Raw genomic sequence first — 24,645 nt, forward strand, 5'->3', positions numbered from 1 at the left:
TCAGACAATATCGTTTTCTGAGCTTAGCTGTGACTATAAACATTATCGCACTAGAAACTTAAAATCTTATCATGTAATTTGCTAACCAGCCAGGAATCCAATTTGGAAAAGAATAGGAGTTAAAATAAGATGAAATCGTATTTCTGCAACTTTAATCAAAAGAATAGAAGGTAATGTTTATTAGACATCAAAGGATCAATGTAAGATTCTTATCTGAAGGAGCAATTTCACATTACTACATGCTCCCCATTCAATTCTCCAAAAGTTGGTTTTGGCTCACGAGTTACACTTTCCTGCCCTGTAAGCATTTCCTTATGCAAAGAACTCCGTTTCTTCTTGAAGACATGCGCTAACAAAAATAAATGCTGCTCAGGGAGCACTCTGGTGACAGGGCATCACACAGATGCAAGAGATGTTTTGTGACACATAATTAGGGTAATGAGTACTTTGACTTCATTTCTAGAAAGTTGCTTCAGAACATATAGACACAAAGAGGATCAAATCCCATAATGGCAGATTTCAAGCAAAAAAAGAAAAAAGAGGGCTGTTTTAAAGAGTTGCACAGATATGCCAAATTTACTTCGCCCTATGCTCCAAATCACTATTTTGGAACTGAATCTGAAACATTACATCAGTGTTTCTCAGCCTTGGTGACTTTTAGACGGGTGGACTTCAATTCCCAGAATTCCCCAGCCAACGTTGCTGGCTGGAGAATTCTGGGAGTTGAAGCCCACCCATCTAAAAGTCACCAAGGCTGAGAAACAACTGCATTACACAACTCTGCAAAACATCACCATATGGCTGAATCCTATCTACTACCTGTGCTGTGGTACTTTGCAGAGATTGTTGCTGCATCATGTGCTGAGAACCAATATGTCCGCTGTTCATGCCACCTTGGATCTGGTTAGTCTGAATAACCTGGCCTTGCATGCTTATTGGTGTGATCTGTTGAATAGTTGACGCGTTTCCAGAAGCTAGCTGTACAGACCCAAAGTTTAACCCCGGAGTAGATTGCTGCAAGAACATCTTTTGGAAGAAACATAGTCCATATCAATGCTCAAAATACTACCAACAATTAAATGATCATTTGCATGATTATTATTATTTTTTTAGTAACATTGTTTAGGAGAATCTATCCAATCAAAACACTTGGAAATAAGAGCCATTCAATTCAACGGAGCTTGCCTTTAAGCAAACACAGATACAGAAAGTCCCTAGCGGCACATATTCTAAATCCTCATACCTTTCTACTTTCTTTCAATTTTTCTAACCTTTTGTCTTGCAGATATATTGGGTATGTGCAATACATTTTAAGGGCAATACATTGAAGAAAGCCCTGGTAATTAATAGCAGAACATATAATAATATAACTTGTAAGGAAGTCAGTATTTGTTAATAACCCCTACAAATAATCCTTGTTTAGCAATGGAGTCATTTAGAGACGATTCATAGTTACACCAGTGATGAAAACGAACTTCATGAGTAATCCTCACTTTTATGACCTTTACAGGTCTGACGAGCAAAGAAAAGCTGAAATAACACCAAGGACTTTCAGAGGAAGAAAGGTCAGACTGAAAACAGCTCTGTGAAAAGCAGAGCCAACAACCATGGTGAAAAACAAAAAAACAGTAAACGGAACAGCTCTTTGGACAAAGGGAGGATGTGAAATTACCCAGAGGTACCCCGGATGGTTGCTTCTCCCAAGGAGGCCACAAAGCAGCACTCTCTTGGGCTTTGAGCACTGGGATGTGAGTGAGTAGCCATTTCGCTCAAACCCCAGTTGGAGCTTTTAAAAGGACACAACTTTCTCATGCTTCACTTTCTAATCACATTTGGAAATGGTTTATTAACTATTTTCAGCTATTAGCAACCTTTGGCTTAATAAATATGAAAACTCTGGGCTAGTCTACCATTAATTATTGAATGAAAGAATAACCGCAAGTTTAAGAACTTTAAAAAACTGAAATAAACAGAAAAAAGATGAATTAAGATTTTGATTTTAGAAAGTGATAAACAGATTAAGAGTCCAGATAAGTCTGAAATAAGATGTTGGAATTAATTATAAGATTTCTTCCCATGGAAAAGTCAAGTTGTTTTGAACATAAAAGAGATAAAAGATTTTCAAAGTTTGGACACTGGAGGTAACGAAAGGTTTTGATTAAAGGGGAAGAATATATAAAATATTACATCATTAGAAATATTGAAAGCTACTTTTGAAAAATGGAATCAGAAGTTAATATTGACAACGTAAATAGCTATGTTTGCTTCTATGGATAGATTATATCCAAAAGATATTTTTGGAAGAAATGGCAAAAGAGGAACAAACTCACAAGATAGAGACAGATACAGAGTTGAAAATGGATTTACAAATGACGGGCTACAAGAAAGACATGGAAAAAGATCTAGTGAGAAAAGAGTTAAAAAGAAAGAAAAAGAAATTAAGTTCTACGACATTACTTGAATGGATATAAAATTAAGACTTAGAAGTAAAAGAAATATAAAGATTGTTTCTTTGATTAAGGTTAAAATAGTTATTTCCTTAATGGACTGTACCTGATTCCATTCCATGAAATGATGATGCTTTATGGATTTGTTTATAGGTAAGACATTGGATGAACAGATCCAATTGGTTGTAAATTAAGAGGAGGTGAAAAGTTAGTAAAATTGTTTATACTTGTGATGAAGATTGGAAATTACTTATTTAGATATTACTTTTCTTTTTCTTTACTAAATTCTTACATTTTTTTCTTTTTTTGACTTTTTTCTTTTTCATCTGTATACTTTTCCTTTCTATTTTTTCTTTATTTTACTTTGCATTAATTTTTAACTAAAACATTTTTTTAAAAGAAATCTGAATTGAAGTCATAAAATTGTGATGTTTCAATTAATGATCAAGTTGCAGGTCCCAACTGTAGCCACTAAATAAGGACTATCTTTAATATTAATTATCCAATGAATTAATATAAATAGAATTGACTTGAGTGTTGTGTTTGTGATTTTTTTCTAAACAAACGAATTATCAAAACATAGATAGCTGTCTTTATCATGAAATTTTGTAAATAAAATATTAGTTTATTCTGGCCAATAGAAATATAAACACAATTTTCCTTTGTTGAAATTAAAACTCATTTTTACATACTACCTACTTTCCTATCTGATTAGTTCAAACTAACCTGAAGACCTTGTCCATGAACCATCTGGAGTTGTTCCTGAATTTTTCGCAGTTCCTCTTGCTGGCGATGGATGTTTGCTTCTATCATTCGTGTTCTTTGCTCCAATTGGTCCTTTAAGTGTTGCATAGCTCCTAATTGAGCAGAAAACTGAAGCATTGGCTACAAAGCAGAATTTTTTATAAAAGATCTGAATCAGTAATCAATATGTTATAAGAAAAGTATCCGACTATAACATAAGCACCTTACTGTTAGCTATATACATGTTGAAATCAATTTAATCAGCTAAAGTATTTGTCAATGAATACAGCATAAAACAACCAAAAATAAAATACAGAGAACATGTAAAAGTAAACAAGGAGAAAAGGAGATCAGCTGAACCAAGGGGAGAGATGTCAAATAAACAGGAGCTACAGATAGCTTCCAAATACAAGCTCCAATGTAAGATATATACAGAACAGGGGGAATAAACTACAGTGTGCAATGTAGCCGTCTGTTATTTATAGAAGGCTGATTTAACTAGGAAGATAAGCTTAAGGATTTGGCATGATTGCAAAAAAGAAAACTATTACAGATTTGCCACTGAAATGACCTCTATCAAATAAACTGACTCCCAATCATATTTGATGCCCAAATGATTGTTTAAAAGTGGTTTAAATAACTTTTTAATTGTTTGCTCTTTACAGTTTTAAATTTGGCTACTGGGCACAATTGAAAAACAAGCTGAAAAGTACAATTACCATTTGGACCACTATAATATATTCACAACTAGCTTTAGGCAATGAACTCCCCAATCCAGACAAATTTAGTGTTCCAACGGTAATATCTGTTTCATGTTGCTCAGATCCCCAAATCAATTAATGAGCCACTGGTATCCTTCCAAATATTTACTAGTTCTGGTAAAAACTTTTAAGAGGGAAAAAGTACAGAAGTAGCCATAGTTGAGTACTTAAAATTTATATTGTCTTGGTAGCTGACAGCACCTGGCCTATCTTATCTGGACAGGGGACCTGAGTAGGATCAGGCAAGGTTAGTAGTTGGGAAGGAAGTCTTTCAGGACTGTAGATTGCACTGGGCATTTAATAAAAGTTATCAGTCTCTAAGAATTGAGTCTAATTCAGCTAAGATCTTTTAAACTCTGCGTTAAATTTTGCATTGTATTTTTGACAGTCTGCACAAAGTATCGCGATTTGCTTTTAACATTCAGATTGAGTTGCTACCTGAGACATGCCTTGCTGAAGTTGTAACGTTGCAGGCTGTGTCATCATTGGCTGTGCCAGTGGCTGCCCAACGGATTGTGAATTTAAAGGCTAAAATTGAAAAATATATACACACGTATTATAATTACTTAGTTACATTTCTTTCAGATTTGATGAAAATAAAGCAACACTTTATTTTAATGGCAATGATTTCAGGAAAATATTTTTAAAACCCATCCTTTTTTGTTTGTTTGTTTCTACTGACATAACTGACTAAAAACAAATCCTCCTATTCTACAAAAACAAGAATGAAATTGGACCATGCAAAATCATTTAATGAAGTCATTTGCCTTAGTATAAATATTCATTAAAAAATGTCAAACCTGCATCTTGCAGAGGCCAACAGAGAGCAAACATTCAAAGAAGAAACCTCAAAGATTTATCCTGTGTTGCTCTCAGGGAACATAACAACTTTCTATAAACATCTTTGTCTTTGCATCTAATGGTCACAATAGAAAAATGATTCTAAAGAACATGAACACCACAACATTTATAACCAAATGGTTAAACGGAAAGACACCAACTTCAACTCACCAAAGTGAAATGTATTAAAATCTAATTTCTATTCAAATATGCATTGCCTTCTATATTACTTGAACAGCCAGATGTACTGAGTGACATTAACAAAAAGGCTATTAAAATATAAATAAAGAGCACAGGGGGGAAAAAAACCCCTAGATATCTGAAAGCTTCCAGAATGATTAAACTGGATGATGAGATAACCTTCTAGAATTTGCTTTTCTTCTTAAAAAAACGAAAGTAACTTTTCTTAACTTTGGAGAAGTGATGCTACTTCTATAGAATTACCTGGTTACCAAGCGAAGCTCTCCTTTGTGCAGACTTTTCATGTGCAGGTAAATTTTGCCTTGGAGGAGTGCTAGTATCCACTGTCATCTTTGTTGGTGTTGCTAAAGCAGTAAGCCAATGAATATTGAAAGGTAATTTTATTAACCATCAACTCAAAACAAATACACTTAAGACAAATGCTTGCTCTTTCACTGGAAAATTATAAAGCTTTTTAAACTGAAAACAGACTCCAAATGTAATTACTTGCCCTTTATTTTTTAAGTTTCTTAGCTTCGAACAGAACATATCATAAACACTCTATAAGTAGTCAATCATAGGAGAAGATTTCAATTCTCGACACTCACATGAAGGATCCGAAACTGCAGTATGAGAAGATTTCCTGGAACTCCTAGAGGAGGCAGAAGGTGTGGGGCTGTGATCAAATCTCTCCAAGGCCTCTTTGAGGCTCACTGTATTTATATGATTTTCAGAACCAGAATCCTGACTCTGGGAAGAAAAATGTATTTACATATGTACTCATAAATAACTTTTATGTGAATGCATTTTTGGATATTCAGTTCACTTTATAGATGCAAATTAATTTTAAACCATTTATAGTTTAAACCATTCACTAGGTGAAAAGAACAATACATCAATAAAAGGAACAAATATAAAGAAAGAGCAGAAAACATACTTTCTCTGCTATAATCTCTGGCAGAGATTCTTCTATGCCAAGTTCACGCCGCCTTTCTGCTCGAACTTCAGCATAACTACAGATAAATAAATGAAAATATCAGGATATTACAAAATACAAAAGCATCAGCACCATTTAAGATATTAGACTTTTAGTACTGTAGAGTTCTATACTAAAACAAAAAATAATTATAACCCGAAATTAATGTAATCATATGTTCAGATATTTTTCACTAGCCATTTTCCTGAAGCTTAGTTGAAATAGCAAATCTAAAATAGAAGTAGAAAATGGTTTTAAATAATTAAAGTAAAAAGTGATGCAGAATTATGTTACCTTACTACAGTGTGTGTACACACGATAAATTCTGGCCTAGAATTCCATTGATGGTAAGTGATATAGTAATGAGTCTGCAACCATATCCACTGCTGGCCTTTTGTGAGGAATCGGTAATAGCAGGATTTCCCTTTGCCGTACTGCATTACTACAAGATGAAGCAACAAAGTGGGGGCTTCATAAGATGCCAATTTTGGGGTATGGTCTAAAACAGTTCACAACATTTATTTAAATTTTCTTGATAGGAATCTAAATACTGGTATAAAGAGTTTAGATCTGCTGGAACTTATTACACAAGGAGACAAAATATCCAAATGGCAAGAAAGAATCAATTCTGGACAGACTATTTTTTTAAACCAGCAATTATTTAATTTGTTTTAAGTAAGATTTTTCTAATTCAGATGCTGCTATGAATCATAAAATTGGATACATTCATACATAAAACACTGGTTTAAAAAGAGTAGGCAGAAAAAGGCATTTTAACATGAGTTTTAGTGTTAACATTTAAAAATATGGAAAATAGTACTATGAGTTTTATTTATAATGATTGCACCATTGGTACATTCTTTCTAAGCTTTAATTACAGGGGGGGAAATAGGAATTTGTCTACCATTTGATGTATTTAATGGTGTTGCATTGGATTCCTACCCTGGGCAAGGATTAAACTAGATTAACTTCAAGATCCCTTTCAACTCTTACATTCTATGATAATGTAGGGTGGTTATGTTATTACTTACGATGTTCATGACATTTTGCCAAATTTTCCAGGTCATCCACATGATAATAATCATAGCCTGATGTCCCCAACACTTCAAATGGTAAATAGCCTATTATTGGTGGAGCCCTGGATAAAGATACAAGGATTATTTCTTTGGTTTTAGAAAAGAGAAAAATTGAATAAAAATATTTATCAACAGTATTCATTGTTTTCTACATACACACAGCTAAGGCCAAATAATGCCCACTAATGCTAATAAAATGCTACTACGTGGTACTGTATTTCTAAGAAATGGCACCTGTGATCCAAGAAAAGGAACTTCCATTCTAAGCTATGCCTGGAGGTGAACTCTTCATTAGGTTCTTCTACTGTGCTCATTTCCTAGAAAAAATATTTAAAAAAAATATGTAAGATTCTCAGAATTCCTCTGATCTAATCTAAAGACTTTTGAAACAGTTGGCCAGATAATGAAACGGATTAATTTAATGCAACTTGCTGCACCTGCATTACTATCTGTTTTATAGGATGAACATTCCATTACCGCAGGAATTCTATGCATGGGATCAATAAAGAAACTACAGGTACCCTCAGCCTTCCACCTATTTCTCTTCAGAGCTGGGAATAATAAGCCTGTTGGTGTAGCGAGTCACAGTACTATTTCCAATTGATAATTCATGCACTGTATTCTTCTTTAAAGAGGACAGCCTTTAGAAATAACCTCCAGCAATTTAATATTGCATGATGAATGACTAGCCACACAGATGTCAGCATTTCTATCCGGAAAATATATCTACTTTGGTTCCAGTACCAAACAGTTGAGACATATATGGTTAAGGTAAGACAAGGGCTTAATCCACTAGACATTACCAAAATGCAGCAAACAGAAGCTGGATGTAGATGCTTTCACATCTCCAGTACTTCATAAAAGCCCTTTGTCTAGAGCAAATACCACTATTAGTTTGTTATTTTAACAACTATATATCCCCTCTAATTTAGAAACTGTTGTTTAATATTTAAATAACTATTAAGTAAGAATAAATCAGACTAAATGAATTTGAAAGAACTAGCAAACAACGTTTTTGATGAGATAATTTGAACAAACCTTAATAAATTGAGGTGTAGCTAACCTAACTGTAGCTACAAGGCAAATTCTGTCTTCATATGAAGGCCTATGAGGTCGTTGGATGGTTTCTTCATAACCATTATGTGCAGAGTTAGGCACTATGCAGAAAACAGAGTTTAAAATTACAATAACTTCAAGGCATCAGCACAAACACATATAAACAGATAACACACCATTATCTGAAAAAATAAAACAAGACTTCAGTTTTAAATGAGAATTTAAATTAAATGATCACGTTAAATTACATTATCATCACTTTAAAGCAATTAAAGTGATAATAATCCAAACCCTTAATTAGTGAAACTAATTCATTGGAATAACTACTTGATTTTAATCGACAACAAATTTTAACTTCCCATGCACTTCAGGCTAAAATCTAAAATATTCTACAACATCTCACAGTTCACCACTGACTTACAGAAGGAAAACACATAAAAGAGAATGCTAATGAATATAGACTTTGTTCATTCATACAGGGCTTATAATTAGGTTTTAATTATTATTGGCCATCTGTGATGTCTATCAGGGGTGTCAAACTCACATCGTCATGGTAGCGTCACATGACGTATCGTGACTTTTTCCCCCTTCACTAAACTGGGCGTGGGTGTGGCTAGTTGCCCGAGAGTTTGACAGCCCTGATGTAGATTAAAGGAAAGGTCTCTGGTAACAGAAGTGTGATGCTTCATGTCAATGCTTTCTCCATTTGATGAAAATGCCTCCAATTCTTCCTAACCACCCACAGCTGTTTGGTCCAGGGATGCCATCATTTACTATTATTGCACACAAAACTAGTTCCTGCTTGCCATTTGTTCTGCTTAAGGGTCTTCCCAGCAGTTCTCATCGCCATAGTAATGTTAGTGCTGCTAATTGCCCTTTCCTGTTACTATCAGCTGCCACCTACCGATGGTTGTCTTTCTCTAAAGGAAAAAAGCCTGGCCTGTCACTTGAAACTACTATATGCCTTCTCTATTTTCACACCCAGGCACTAGCAGAAAACAGCAGAAACCTCTGGAAAGAATGACTGTGTTGAAGAACACTGCCAAAGTTAAAAATAAAAATGATCCAAATGAGCCATAAATAGGATTTCTGAAGATGCTTCTGGAGAGGCTCTCCCAGCATGTAAAATAGAGGAAAATAAATAAATAGCATGTTTTATAAACACACTGTATCCAAACACAAAGCAAAATAAGGCTTATATGTGCCAAGTCTGCATATTTTTGCTCCAATGTTATAAATATGAATGAAACTATATTTATTCAAAGGGTTATTGAAGTTTTCTGTCCATTCAGATAAAAATATATTCATTGTATTATAATACAAGTAGCCCTCAACTTACAATTACAACTGAATGCTCAAATTTTGTTGCTAAGCAAGACAGTTGAGTTTTGCCCAATTTTACAACCTTTCTTGCCACAATTTTTTAACTGAATCTCTGCAGCTGTTATTAGTAACACTGTTCTTAAGTGAATCTGGCTTCCGAATTGACTTTGATTGTCTGAGGACTGCAAAAAGTGATTACATGATCCCAGGACACTGTAGCTGTCATAAATATTGCTAAACATCTGAATTGCCAAACAGCTGAATTTTGATCACATGACCACGGAGATGCTGCAATGGTCGTGTGAAAAATGATCGTCACCTTTTTCAGTGATGTAACTTTGAACAGTCACTAAATGAATTGTTTTAAGTTGAGGATTACCTGCATTTGTTTTATTATATTGCAACCATTTGAAGGGAAGTGGATGTAGATACATGTAAACTAAGACAATATAAACAATCTCCGTTGTATGGAACAGAACCACCACACAAATTCTGAGCTATTTGGAAAAGAATGTGAAGGAAGCATATCAGCAGTTAACTGTGATCATATCAGCATATCAGGAAGTAACTGTAAGGAGGAAGAACTAATTATGAAGAGTAACTGGCTTATTAGGCTACGGTCTGACCAAACCTAAAAATAGGCAAAGTAAGCTGTCATTTCAGATAGATAATCTGGAGAACCTGAAAAGAGCAGCAGATTTTTCATTTTGAATTTATTTCTTAATTGTGCTTGCAGAGGTAGATATTTAGGACACTCCCTTGCATCAAAAAAGAGTCTATGGTATCTTGATTTGGAAAGGTATGGTGGTAGCTGCATTTGTTATTCTAACCATCTTCAGGCACTTCTTAGGTACTTCTAATGGAAAGTGGACTGAAAGTACTTTTGTTTCCACTTTTCAGTTCTAAAGTCTTTGTAAGACACTACAATCATAGTTACCAGACAGTACCATATTTACCAGAGAGTACCATCACACTATAATTCTACTTTCACATAAAGGGATATGAGATTACAACTTTGAATTCAGAAAAAAAGCTTTTTAATACAGTTTTCTTCATTCTCTTTATACACAGTAATTTACAGTTCAATAAAAATTATGATGAATCTAATGTGTTGTCTCTAAAATAATCAATGGTTCAGGAAATTCCAAATAATCTGTTGATATCAATCTTTCATTCTCTGGTATTTCCATGCACAGATCGTTGTAACACATCTCATTTCAGTGTATTCTTGTTAGTACTATTATTGTTATCATTATCAATTTAGTATTATGCCTATTCATTGCAAAAATACGAATATTTTTTCTTATTTATTTTACAGTTTCATAGATTGTCAAAGTTCTGAAAAATATTGCTTATTAAAACACAGTATGTAATTAACTTACTGTTACTCAATGATTTGAAGTTTCCTATGCATTTTACATATTCATATGTAGGTGGCTCTTTAGGGTTTATTGTCCCTCGGAGCATATGGCAACAAAACTCCAGTTGATTTTTTGCTGCAACAATAAAACAATAAATGATGAAGTGTCAAGATTAAATTAAAATATGATATTTCCACAAAATGAGAACCAATGGAAGAAGCTGCTTTTCGTATGGCGTAATCTTATCTCAACCATCTAAGTTTATTTTTCATATCTTTACTCAATGTCTAGAGCAGGGGTCTTCAAACTTGGCAAGTTTAAGACTTGTGGACTTCAACTACCAGAATTCCTCCTCCAGTCATGTTAGCTCAGGAATTCTGGGAGTTGAAATCCACAAGTCTTAAATTTGCCAAGTTAGAAGACCCTTGATCTAGAACTTTCACTTTTATAAAATAATGTCTGTGCAAGCATACTGCATGTCCTCCAGATTCAAAGGTTTATGTCCAGACTAATATCACTATAACTTATTTTTTTAGCTCAAATTAAGACTTATCTATAGAAACAGTAGCATTGCAAAATACAATTATTTATAATAGTAATTTTTTATGGGCTACATTGGGAGTGACCAGCTTTTATGACACTCAGATAGTTCAGTGATAGAGAAACCACTTATTTCAGTCCATGGACTGTTATAAAAATGTAAAAATAGCTCTTCTTTGAGTTTCTTTGTGTGCCAAATAAAAGAAATTGGACCAGGGGCTTTCAACCTGCATCTCTTGAAGAATGTTCCAGTAGCTATGTTGCTTTTGGGGGGGGAAAAAACCTGACATTTGCAGCAATGATAATTTATTCTGCAAAGAATACACATAAACGCATCAAACAGGTTGAAATGTTTTTGTGCTAAAGGTTTTTCAAAACGAATGATTATGCTTTTTTTTCTAAAGGAAGTGGTTGTTGGGGTTGAGAAGTAATTAGCTGGTTGATATTTTTCACAAAATACTTTAGGACTCAGTCAAGCTTGTTAATTAAATCAGCTCAAAAACTATTCCTATAAAAACTCCAAAAATGCAACACTGGAGGAAAGTAGCCAGTATAAAGAAATAACAAAAGGAACCTTTCCCCCTCAAAAATATACTGTAATTGGGATAATTGGTTGTCCACTACATTAAGACTGAGTCTCAAAAAGACTGAGACTCAAGCAGTTAAGGTCTAGAACTGGAATGGAGCAGATCCACACTAATTCATTCCATGCTAGGGAAACATGATTTATTTCCAAATCATTCTGCTTCATCTTGAAGTCTCTTTTTTGGCTAAACCTAACAGATTCAGTATTTCCAGTCTCTACCAATACCCCAGTTTCAGATAATCCAATAGGGTTTAGATAATGTTATCGCTCTTAATGATAAAGAACCTAGAAGATGCAGTGTACAAATACAGCTTCCTGTCATGCCCCACATTTCTGTAATTCAGAGTGTGTAATCTTTTATACAGCAAAAATGGCCCTATCTACACACAATGAGAAGATACTATCAGGATTAACAAAACTACTATTTGGAGAAGCACAAAAGTACCAAAGGCAATGGGGCTCAAGAAACAGCTCAAGAGCCTGTTAAAAAAACCTGCTAGGAAAAGGAAAACATGAAATTGGGGGAATAAAGAATTGTAAGGAAATAGTATGCGACTGATAGAAATACTGAACAAAGATACTCTAAATCAGAGGTTCACAAGCACTGGGCCGTGGCCGATTCGGAACCAGGCTGTGCGAGAAGTGGGCTGATGCATATGTGCGCACGCAGCTCCTCATGTGAATGGTGAGCCGGCACGCACCAGCATGTGTGCCAGTCTGCTGTTCACAAGAGTGGAGCTGCACCCATGTGTACGCCAGCCTGCTGCTTTTGCAGCTAGTTCCTGTCTGCCCCCCGCCATTTGGGCCAATTTAGTCATTGGTGCTGGTCATTTGTTTTCTGTCATACTATTCTTTTCACTTACTTGTCATGTAAATTACTTCAGTAGATTCTTACCCCAACAAATAAAATAATTCTTTTCATGAAGTTCATGTATATTTGTAAACATGCAGGTTTGTTAAGGGTATCTCCTTGTAACTATAAAATTATTCAAAAATTCAACTTACATTTTAAATATTCTGGGATCAATGAATCACTTTCCAACAGACGTGTGGATAGTATTTTATAAACCTCTGAATGTTCCCCCTCAGGGACAAAATTAAATATACTCTGATCCACAAGGTCAGACTAAAGGAGAGAAAAAAATAGATTGAAAACTAACATGTAGTATTAATGAATCACACTTTTTAATATAAAATCAAGCTGTCAAAGAGAAAAAAAAAGTATACATTCTGTAGCACATGATCAGGTATGCTACTTCAGTATTGATTCAGATGTGGCTAATAAAGGTTACTATATTGCCAATATTAGTTGTGCCTTAGATTCTAGTCCCAGGAATATAGATGGAGGGATTATAATATCCAGCTTTAAAGTAGCTGTTGTGAAACCTCTGTGAAGAAGCAGTCTGTCTGCTGGATGGGTAACTTTGGGCCAATCAGCACCTCCTCAGACCCATGAAGACTGTCATAGCAAACTACTTCCAAAAATTGTCTTGTAGTCACTAGAACTCACGAGTGACTTTTAAAAACAAACAAACAGATGTCTACTGCTTTATCACAGAAGCCTTTCATTTGTAATTTCTACATAACATAGCATAAAATAACCTCCCTTGACTTTTGGACTACAAGTAATGAAATATTGGTTCAGAGTATTCGTTTTCAAGTGCTCTGAAAAATGCATGTACAATCAGTAGGATTTTGTACTTGTTTTCTTTCAGCGGCAAAACTTCATGCCACAGTACAAATATTTTCAGCTTCAAAATGTATGTATGTATGTAGCACAATCACTTGAGACTGCTCTCCGGATAGATGAACCTACTACTACAAAGTTTGGACCTGGATCAGCAAGTGTAGAGAAATACATATTTGCCAGCATATTTTAACTCACACATACAAGCATCTATCTTTCTACTACTACTACTACTACTACTACTACTACTATTATTATTATTATTATTATTATTATTATTATTATTATTATTTCAATCTTTAGCATATAAAAACTGCAACAAATTTTATGTCAGGTTTGTTTTGGACAAATAACACTCCATCTCTTAATAGTACTTCTTTTGAAGCTAGTCTATGCTATTGCATGAAGTACTATTCAATGAAAAAAATAGTTTTCAAAATCCAGAAGCCATATCTTAAGATAATTACATTGGTTCTAGCCATAAATATTTTGTGAGCATTTAAGGCATTAAAGAGAATATATGCTTATAAACACTGCATCTTATTCATCTATGTCCAAAAAAGAAAGCATAGTGCAAGTTTTGAAAATGGCCAGTATACTGGGATGGTAGATGTCTATGGAGATTCTCAGTCATCCAGGTCATAGTTGTCCCAAATGTATTTTTTTTTCCAAGAGGCAACTGGAGCTTCTGGTTTTTCTTTGAAGACGTTTCGCTTCTCATCCAAGAAGCTTCTTCAGCTCTGATTTTCATTCCCCACCATCCAGTCAGAGCTGAAGAAGCTTCTTCTTGGATGAGAAGCGAAACATCTTTGAAGAAAAAACAGAAAGTCCAGTTGCCTCTTGAAAAAAAAGCATCTTCGGGACTGGGATGGTAGGTTAAAGATCTTCAACTGTGTATTTCTTTTCATGATCTCCACCAGAAATATTACTAATAGTCTGCATGGGGAGGATACATATACTGTGAATTATTATATGCCATCATACTCCACCTGCTTCTTCAATTATTTATTAATATTCTGTTAGTAATTGGAAAAATGTATATTGCTTTCTCTACTCAGAGGCTGATTCAGGAACATGAAGAACTTGCTGGATTTACACAGGCATTCCTGCATCTTACTTGGAGCACGTGTTTGCATATATACAGTATATTCATTGTCCTTTTCCTATTTATTTACATGTCTTGTTTGCCAGATGAGGTGTGATGGACCCTAGGTAATTTATAACACGTATAGTAAAAAGATTATAATTACTTAAAATAATAAATACATAATCAAATTGGCCAAATGAATATTAAAAGTGACAAGCTGAAACTGTTTAATGTGGCACCACTGGTTAAAATTCATCCCTAAGACCTTCTGGAAAAATCTATGCTTTTAGGAAGGTCATGAGATTGGGGGCCTTCAAACAAAGGGGAGCTACTACAGAGAATGACCATGTCTGGCCTCCTATCTTTAACAAGTACTCTCTAGTCTAGTCAGTTAAGGGAGACCAAGTCTGTGGAGATTTTATATCTAGCTGTCTTATGGTGACCTCCAAACGCTAATACTGCACCTGCCGCAGTTGCTTAATATACCGTAATGCTGGACAAACATGGGTGAATGGAAAAGGCTCTGGTTTTAGCCCCTGACAGAGTAGGGGTATATATCACTTTCTCAGTTCTCCAGAAACCTTCCTGTCACAGCACTGGCCTTAAAGAAAGTATAGTTCTTAGAAAGTATAGACTTTCCTAAGCTGATGCCCTCCTGGTGCAATGAATTTCAACTCACATAATTCCCAGGAAGCATGGCCTGAGAGGAAATCCAACACACCTAGAGGGCACCAGGATTGTGGAAAGCTGAGAGTAACACGGTAGAAGTTCCACTGAGAAAAACAACAGAATCTTTAAAAAGATGAGAATGCTGTTTAAATTCCAGATTCTTAAATGGCAGATGGTAAATTGCCCATCGAATGACTTTAGAAGTTTGGTATCTCTCTGAAAGTGTGTACTTACTGGCAAATGTTCAAGTAAGGGGGTTACACTTTCTGATACATATATTATACTTCCATCTGTCATGATTGCTAGAAAAAAACCATCAAGAGCCTGAAATTAAACAAAAGAAACAGTTAGAGATAAACTGGTCTCTAACTGTTAATTTAGTTAACATTCAGAAAAAGGAAATAACTTAATTGAATGTAAAAGTAAACCTGCTTTCCACAGTGAATAATATATAGTTGGCAATGCTGAACATTATCTAAATAGTAGATCCTGGGTTAGTCTGGGAAAATGTACGGTGTATTATTGCTGAGATTATCTCATTTTTCAATCTAAAAGACTCTTAACAGCAGTAGAGTTTATTTTATATAAAAATTAAGAAGGCTGAAATTCAAATAACTTAAATAAAATATCAGCAAAAATATTATTTCAAAAACACCAGAAGAAACAAAAAAGTAGACATTGGTAATTGGGAACTTAAGTAATAAATTACTATGTCATGAATTCCCAGGGTAAAAAAAAGCCTTTGCTGTCTTTTGGAATCAAGTCCTAATTGAATACCAGAGTTTAGACAACACTGCAAAAAACCAAAACAAACAACAAAAAAAGCTTGCCTTCTCAGACAATGGTAAAACAGAAAAGTAAAAGTCTTCCAAAGTTTTCAAAAGCCAGGCATGTCATGGAAAAATAGACAGCATTTTCTATAAACTAGACTCAATCTTCTGGGCTTTGAAAAGTGATAGGACACATTAAATCAGGAGTCCTGCATTAGTCGAAGAGCCAATTTAATCTTACGAATATACAAATATTATATTCCAAATAATAAACAAGGCCCCTCTTTCCTGGATAGCATTCGACATCAGTGGCATTTCTTTGGAACATATTTTAACATGCTATTAATAAAAATGCACTTTAAGGATAATGTAAAACTAAAAAGTTATATTTAACTATACCAATATAATATAAAGAATACAATAAGAGTCTAATCACATATTTTAAGATGAAAACAAATTACCTCTAACATTAATTGAGTGAATTCTTCATTACTAAGGAATGTGGGTTTCCAGTCCTGTCGAATCTCACTGGCATCTGACTGGGCAGTGATTTCTACAAAAGAAGAGAAATTTTCTGTCCATAAAGACAATTTACTCTACCTATCCATCTTTGCATGCTGCTAACAATCCAGTCATTCTAGATAGGGAGAAGGCAATAAATTATGTGTCAAGAATAAAAATGTAAGTACTAAATCAGTCAAACTGATAATAAAAAGGTTCATTTCTCATTATTGCAAAATTGCTCAGTTTGTATTTTGCTTCGAAGTGTCTGGCCAGGATCCCGCAATACTCCTATAATAATATAATAATAGTCCTATAAGACTATTATTTTCCAACAGCAAATATCAATTCTCCATGCGAATGAACTCAGTTGTTAATCCTTTTTTAAAGTTTTAAATTCCATCCAGCTAACACATCTTACATGACCTTAAATTGCTTTTTAGATAAAGAATGCATTATTTCCAGCCACCAAAAACAAACAAACCCATTGGCTTTAAACTCTGGCTGCAGCCAACAATTCTTATTTTTTATCGGTATTATGCTATAAACCAACAAAGCTCACAAATGTAAGATAAACTTAAGATCTACATTAAACAATTTGCGTGAGATAGAAGTACTATAAGTGAATGGGGACAAATTACATTCTAAGAAGCTCAAGCATGAAAGAGACAAGGGAAAGCTTACATCCGACATGTCAATCAAACCTAAACCAATCGATCCGACTGGTGAGCCAAAGAATCAGTCAAAGTCAAGAAAAGGCGGGCTTTAAAAAGAGGACAAAGAAACTCCATTTCGCCTTTGGTAGAACTTCTTTCTCGAGAGGAGCAGAGCAACTTTTCCCCAGTTGGCACACAGCCAAGCAAGCAAGGCTCTCTCAGGGAGCTGGAGACTGGAGATGTAGGAAATATTTAGCAATTTAAGGACTGGTGGTAGCAGAAGCGAACCAGAATCTATTTTTTGTTTAATATAAACCACTCTCTCTTAATTTTATTAGAAATTGATTTTAATGAAGTCCTTGGCTTTCAATTTTCTGTGCTGGTTCTGTGTGCATGTTTATTTTGGGAAATGAACAGCCCTTTGGCTTAACTCCTTCTTATATTTATCTTTCACACCTATCACTATGACTCAGAGGTCTCCAAACTTGGGGAGCCCTGCTATAACTTAAATGGATATTTTTTCAACCTTTTCACAAAATCAGTCCACCCATTCTGGAAGAACTTCAGTTATAGCACACACTTCTTGCTGGGCTAAGCTACTGAGGAAATGGAGAGCTGGTCTGTTTTTTGACTCCCTTCAGGTAAAAGTCCACGGAGAGAGGTTTTGCCTGGAATGAAGTGGACAACAACATTTATCATCTAAGCTTTCACAAGAAGAGGTGAGAATTATACATTTAAAGAATTCCTCATGAGAATTATGGGGCCAATTCACCTGTAGGCATATGTGCATATAAGGGGTATTTTGTGGTCAAGTTTATATTAACTCTAATAAATTCACTAATTTCACTAAACATAAAGTTGTGTTATTTTTAGAAATAAGTCCCTGTAAATAGCAATAGCAATGGGACTTAAGACTTATACATCACTTCACAATTCTTTAGAGCCCCCTCTAATCTGTTTACAGAGTCAGCATATTGCCCCCGACAATCTGGGTCTTCATTTTACCAACCTTGGAAAGAGGGAAGGCTGAGGAGTCAACCTTGAGCCGGTCAGGGTTAAACTGGGCAGAGTTAGCCTGCAATACTGCATTCTAACCACTGCACCACCAGGGCTCAAGGTAAAGAGAAACTGAATGTATTACCAAACATTTCTTGTTTGCTATAATGTAACCAGTTACCTTCAGAAGCATGACTACTTTAACAGAATTTTTGTGTTCTTTTCTAGAGTTGTAAAATCCCTTGAAAAGAAGTAGTTTGTAAGGCGTGGAAACCCCATAAAGCATCTCTCTTTCAGTCATTAAAAGGCTGCATCTGCATGTATGTATATAGTTTCAACTAGAAAAAACAATGAAGCAAAGAGGCTATACGTAGACATATATGTGGAGACAGCCAGAAACTACTTACAAAGCAGCTGTATGGAAGCTTGGGGAAAAAAATGTGGCTGCTTTAAAAATTCAAAGAGGAGTCTTTTTATGTATTGTTACATCTTATGAAGCATGTCTCTCAAATGATTTGCTTAATCCTATTATTTTTCATCTTTGAAATGTTATATTTTGCAATGGTGGTTGCTGCTTATGGTTTATCCATTTAAAGTATTAGTTCCAGTGGCTTCTCAATAACTCATCTGCCAAGGTTTCTAAATATTATATACTGGGATGAGGAGGAACTGAGTGTGATTTATATATTTTGTACCGTTATTTCAGAGGAGTTTCCCTTGGAGCTGTACAAAAGACAATAGAATGTTAATATATTTGTAAATTCAAAAAATTCACAACTTTCATGCAACATCAAAAAATTACCTTTGTGCTTCCTTAAAAAGTCAATACTTTTCTGCAATACAGTGGATTTATCCATCTTTCGAGCGTTGCCTGGAAGCATGGATCCCAGCTCTTTGATGAGTACATTAAATTGATCTCTGCGTTTCTTTTCAGACTTGTTTCTTGATACTCTATTAAAAAATTAATAACTACCATAAGAGAGAATATACATGCAAATTGATGAATAGAAGTATGACTAAGTCAAAATTCAGCAACCCCTTTTTCTCTCTTAATTTTTAAATCTTGTATCAATTATTTTAAAATATATAGAAATCATCTAGGGGAAAATATATAGGACCATTCATTGAAATATGGCATTTTGGATTTAAGAAATCATAAACTGCAAGGAATTGTCTTCTTCCTCCACTGTTGCTATGGCAAACGTGGTTGGGGATATCTTTGTATAATAGAGAATGCAATTTCAATGCATAAACACCCCTCCTGACCACAAATAAAGGTTTCATGCTAGCTCTTTCACAAAACAAACCTCTTTGCTTTATCCTTGTCATCTTCCTCCACGAGACCATCGAAAATGCTGCCATCATCTCTGCAAAGAAAAAAAAAACGGGTTTTAGAAAACAATAACCTTGCACGGAATAGTGCTGATCATGAAGCCATAGCCAGAAGCAGATATACTTCAGAGCCAGTTACATACAGTATTTATTTATTAAACCTGTTTACCCCCCCCCCCCATTTCACTTCAAATGATGCAGCCATTTTAACAATTCAAAAAGAGATACATCTACCACATTCCTACCAAGCTTTTTCTTTAGTCCACACACATGTCTCAATCATACTTAGGATAATGTGAAAGCTTAATTCTAATTTGTAACAAATAGAAGATAAATTTTTCACCTGTCCTTTGAAATTTTCATTTAGAACATAGGTAACTTTAAGAGTATAAACTTAAAATTTAAAAATAACTTACCGGTCTGCAATGGAGCTCATTTTATGGGTGCTTATGGTAAGGAACATAACATATCACTCTTTAGTCTTGTGGTAGACATTTGTAATTCTGATCTGTAGGTAAATGGCAATAAAAGAAAATAGAATTTGCAATTATTCCTTCTTCTATTTTCTGATTGATTCCAACAAGCCAGGGAATTAAGTTCCAAACGCTCAAGAGCTTTTTGGCTTCGGTATCTTCAATATAGCTCCTTTCCTCAGCAAATCATGCCACAGCACGTGCCACCATAAAAACCAAGAAGAAATCAATTTCTTACAACATATCAAAGTTTGCTATTTTTAAAAGGTTCAAAAATCCCATTTATGATGCTTGATATACCTAACCTAGATTCCTGCATCCAGTCTCTAGTCTTATTTATTGATACATATCATAATTATGATTTAAATTTAAACATGCAATATTTTACCGTGTATTCCTTTCTGGATGATAAATGGCAATATTCTACAAAGACTGATTTCAAAAGGGCCAATTTTTGAGAGAAAGGTATCTTCAGAATGTATTGCCCATAGAAGTTCTTTTAAGTTCTAGCGCGTATTACTATTTAAAAGAAAACAGAAAAAAGTTAATGTTTTAATCCAAAGGACGAACACCCAATATTAATCATAATAATGGTAATAACAGTAACAAAACAATATATTTAATAACATAAGAAATACTTGCTGGATTAGACCAATGGACTATTTAATCCAGTATTTTGTGCCTGTAGTTACCAATCAGATGCAAAAGCACCGCTTATATTCTCCCAGCAACCAGTGTTCACTTTTAATCTTAATATCACTTTAAAAATATAAAAGTTACCGAAGTTGACAGCCACAACTAAGCCTTGTGAAGGGGAACTACACAGCTTAACTGTGTAGTCTGTGTAAAAATGTTTTCCTTTGCCTCTAAATTCCATAATTTAATCCCATATTCTAAAATGGAAAGAAATTATCTACTTTTTCCATACCTGTCCCATTTATTGTCCTTTACATATAAAAGTCTCAACTATTTATCTCCCCCCCCCCAAAAAAAATTATAGCAATCTTATGACCATTTTATCTTTTTTCTTAAACTAAAGGCAAGAAAGGCCTACCTAATAAGATGAAATTTCTTTAGAAGGTTCACTTTGTTGTAGCTATGTAGGTTCCTATATATCATCTCACTGCCTATACAATTGTTTTTAATACGATGCTTGGGGAGATGATGTATTTTAACTAATTTAATTAGAATGCATTTTCTTGGATCTTTTCAACTTCTTTGCATCACTGAGCACCACTAATTATCCTACTGACTGATTACAACAACTGGGACTCAGGGGCACCATTTTACAGTGGTTCCATTCTTACCTGAATAAGCAGTTGCAGTCAATAATTATGGAGGAGCAGAACTTGAATCCTTGGCTGCTTCTGTGTGGGATACCACAGGACTCAGGGATCTCTCCTATACTATTTAACATCTATCTGAAGTAGCTGTCGTCTTGAAGTGAAATGACTTTAGTATGCTGATGATATCCATATGCCATCATTCCGAACTGAGCCAGACATGCTGTAGAAAGCCTGAACTGGTATCCTGAAGCTGTCAGATTCTGGATGGGATGAAACAAACTACATTAGTTCTAACTGACTGATTGTGGCCATGCCATATTGGTCTGTATTTTTATTCTGTTGTGACACTGCTATTTAATTTTCTCCACTTAGTTGTACACTTCTGAAAGGAGTGTACTATAAATATTTTCAATTAAAATAAATAAGGGTTTGATCTTGAGTAATTCCTTCTTATTACACTTATACAATTAGGGCTATTCAGCAAAACTATAATCTCAAAAACCTGCAATCATTTGATTTACTCATTTTCGATATTACTTGTTCATCTATAAATTATATAATACAGTATATGTATGCACACACACACATTTTGCACTATTTTTGGCTTGTAAAAAAAACAGATGCTAACTACAAATAACTATCACTTTGCTTCATCTAGTGATTGCCCAAATTTGTTCAGTTCTGATATTGTAAATCTAATCAACACTCACAATTTAGAAAAAACAATAATTCCAGAGTGGCTATAAATCATCTGATAAGTTTAGGCAACTAGTTCAGTTTGGAAAGCAATGACATGTGAATATGGCTGTTCTATTCATACTACCAATATTTTGAATTCTGGCAGAAAATCAAACCGCACACCATACCTTAGAGCTATGTTTAGCTCTTGACTATGCATACACATGTCAAGCTTAGAACTTTAGACTATTACGAGATAACTTGTGACCAGTTGGGTCATTATTTCAGAGACATTTCTTTACCTAAACAGAGAAGCAAAATGATCACAGGAGGGCAAAAAAGCAGTGAGATGAGGAGTGGCTTCCTGCTGACTTCCTCACTGACTTTCGTTGTACGAAGCTGGCAGGGACGGCTGAAAATTAGAATCACATGACCACCACCACTGACTGTCGCAGTGTAGCATTATGGCTGTGCAGCAACACTAAAGCAACTATAATTTTTCCAAATTTCAATGCTATAGGAATCATGATCCAGGATTTTGAACACATTATATATATAAGTTAGCCCATTTGAGCTAATGATTCAAAAAGTTGTTTCTCTACATGCATTGTTTCTCCCAATTGAAGGTTTCAATCAAATGGACCCAATTTTTTTTAGTAATACATAGATTGCGGGCATGCTTATCGGGGCTCATGCTATCCCATAATGTTTTTCTGCTATATAATAGCAGATGCCTCTTGACTCTCAACAGTTTAAATAAAGGTTTTCCAAAAGTTTTAAGAATTGAGGAGAAACAGATGTAAACAATTAAAATCATTACTCAATAATTCAAACTGAAAAGATCAGGCTAAAAAAGGTCTTGTTTCCTTTCCTACAAGTGAAGATAGGAGAAGGACGGAGAACATTCTTTTACTTGCCTGGGGAGACCTTTTACTTTGATCTGTCAGTTTGCTTAATTTTAAATAAGAAATTAATCTCCACTGTTTCTTAGGTTTTTTTTTAATGCTGAGATGAACGTCCTGTTGCCTACGAATGTCTACTCTCATTTATCACTGCTTACCCGCTTGTTTACTCGCTGTTTATTGTTTTTGCTCCTTAACAGTTGGAGAATGGGCGTTGGTAGAAGTTACCCTGAACGCCCTTTCTATCTATGCTGCGAGAGAGCCCAGGATGGGTTGACTCCTTCCTATGATGTCATTTAGCTGAGTTTGCACTAAGATATAAAAGCCAGCCCCCGGAAGAGACCCCAGCTTTGGCGAAGATACTTGACAGACTGAAAGGTGTCTCTAAAAGCCCAAATGAATACAGAAATATGACTTACCCTCTCCAGACGAATCAAGGGAGGGGCTGGGCTCTCTCGCAGCATAGATAGAAAGGGCGTTCAGGGTAACTTCTACCAACGCCCATTCTCCTCCGTGCTGCATCGAGAGCCCAAGATGGGACATACCAAAGCTTGCATGTCCACGGGCAGGTCCTCGTCCGGCTCATCACACCGACTGTTGAACCACTCATTGAAGCACCCATCTGCCGAAGTTGCAGTTGCAAAGACATCCAGACGGTAGTATCTGATGAAAGGAGACGGAGATGTCCATGTGGCCGCACCACAGATCTCCTCCAAGGGTGCTTGGGTCGCCCAGGCAGCCGAAGTGGCCGCGTTTCTGGTAGAGTGCACCGTCAGACCTCGAGGAACCGGAAGGGCCGCAGCTTTGTAGACCTGCTCAATGCAAGATCTGACCCACCTGCTAATAGTAGGAGAAGAGGCCTTGTGCCCCAAGTGAGAAGGGAAAAAGGAAACCAAATTCGGTTTGTGTCTTCCGACTTCCTGAAGGAGGAAGTGCGCTTAATGGATATTCTAAGAGCCCTACCTATGTCTAGCGTGTGCCACTGCTGCTCTAAGTCATGGTGCGGGAGGGGGCAGAAGCCAGGCAACATAATGTCCTGGGACCTGTGGAACAGCTGTTAACCCTTGGAATAAATGAGGGGTCCAGACTGAGGACAACCCTATCATCGTAAAAGGAACAAATGTCCTGTCTGATGGAAAGAGCAGTGAGCTCGGATACCCGCCTGGCTGAAGTGATGGAAACAGGGAACACTACCTTCAGAGTGAGGAAACGGAAAGACAATGTTCTAAGGGGTTCAAAAGGGGGCTTTGTAAGGGCATAAATGACCACATGAAGATCCCAGGAAGGATACCTGTGAACCACCGGAGGGTGCAGGTTGGAAGCCCCTTTCGAAAACCTCCTGACTGAAGGGTGATGGGATAAGGAAGGAAGCGAACCCCATGAAAGAACCAAGGAGAGGGCCTCAACCTGCCTGCGTAAGGTGTTGGGGGCCAAACCTTTCTCCAGATCATGCTGAAGGAATCTAAGAACCTCTGCCAACTGGGCTAAAGCGGGAGAGACAGACCCTCCCTAAGGCACCATCGGGAAAGGGCCTTCCAGGTGGCATCATAGATGCGCCTTGTGGGAGGTTTGCGAGATGCCAGGATAGTGATGATGACCCTTTCAGGAAGATCAGCCACCTCTAGCCGCTGCCGCTCAAGTGCCACATGGTCAGCTTGAGCCACTGGGGCCCTGGGTGGAGCAGAATCCCCTGATGAAGGGAGATTAGATGGGCTGGG

The 24,645-nt window shown here is 35.8% G+C and overlaps 1 protein-coding gene across 5 annotated transcripts in view; it reads right to left on the reverse strand.

Annotated features, from left to right (window-relative positions):
• The window catches only part of CLOCK (clock circadian regulator), a 49,379-nt gene that overhangs the window by 6,722 nt on the left and 18,012 nt on the right, over positions 1-24,645 (reverse strand). For 3 of the 5 annotated variants that reach the window (XR_015749287.1, XM_026676562.2, XM_026676560.2), the window contains exons 2-20: positions 21,369-21,607; positions 20,450-20,580; positions 20,005-20,096; positions 19,564-19,623; positions 19,059-19,207; positions 16,565-16,656; positions 15,568-15,657; positions 12,896-13,016; positions 10,786-10,899; positions 8,063-8,181; positions 7,259-7,341; positions 6,980-7,086; positions 6,243-6,390; positions 5,910-5,985; positions 5,581-5,722; positions 5,237-5,337; positions 4,391-4,480; positions 3,174-3,332; positions 820-1,026 (exon numbers count right to left, since the gene is read on the reverse strand). Coding sequence is in view for 4 of the 5 variants with exons in the window: in XM_026676562.2 (XP_026532347.1) it covers positions 820-1,026; positions 3,174-3,332; positions 4,391-4,480; positions 5,237-5,337; positions 5,581-5,722; positions 5,910-5,985; positions 6,243-6,390; positions 6,980-7,086; positions 7,259-7,341; positions 8,063-8,181; positions 10,786-10,899; positions 12,896-13,016; positions 15,568-15,657; positions 16,565-16,656; positions 19,059-19,207; positions 19,564-19,623; positions 20,005-20,051 (1,905 nt within the window). In the remaining variant the exon portion in view is untranslated. Of the gene's footprint in view, positions 1-819; positions 1,027-3,173; positions 3,333-4,390; positions 4,481-5,236; positions 5,338-5,580; positions 5,723-5,909; positions 5,986-6,242; positions 6,391-6,979; positions 7,087-7,258; positions 7,342-8,062; positions 8,182-10,785; positions 10,900-12,895; positions 13,017-15,567; positions 15,658-16,564; positions 16,657-19,058; positions 19,208-19,563; positions 19,624-20,004; positions 20,097-20,449; positions 20,583-21,368; positions 21,608-24,645 lie in introns of those variants that run through there. The other 2 variants (XM_087963584.1, XM_087963583.1) reach the window with 2 other exon arrangements.

Source organism: Notechis scutatus, chromosome 4, assembly GCF_049901735.1.
Source record: "Notechis scutatus isolate UNSWTSFEM ecotype Mainland chromosome 4, rNotScu1.2, whole genome shotgun sequence".
NCBI classification, from domain to species: Eukaryota; Metazoa; Chordata; class Lepidosauria; order Squamata; family Elapidae; genus Notechis; species Notechis scutatus.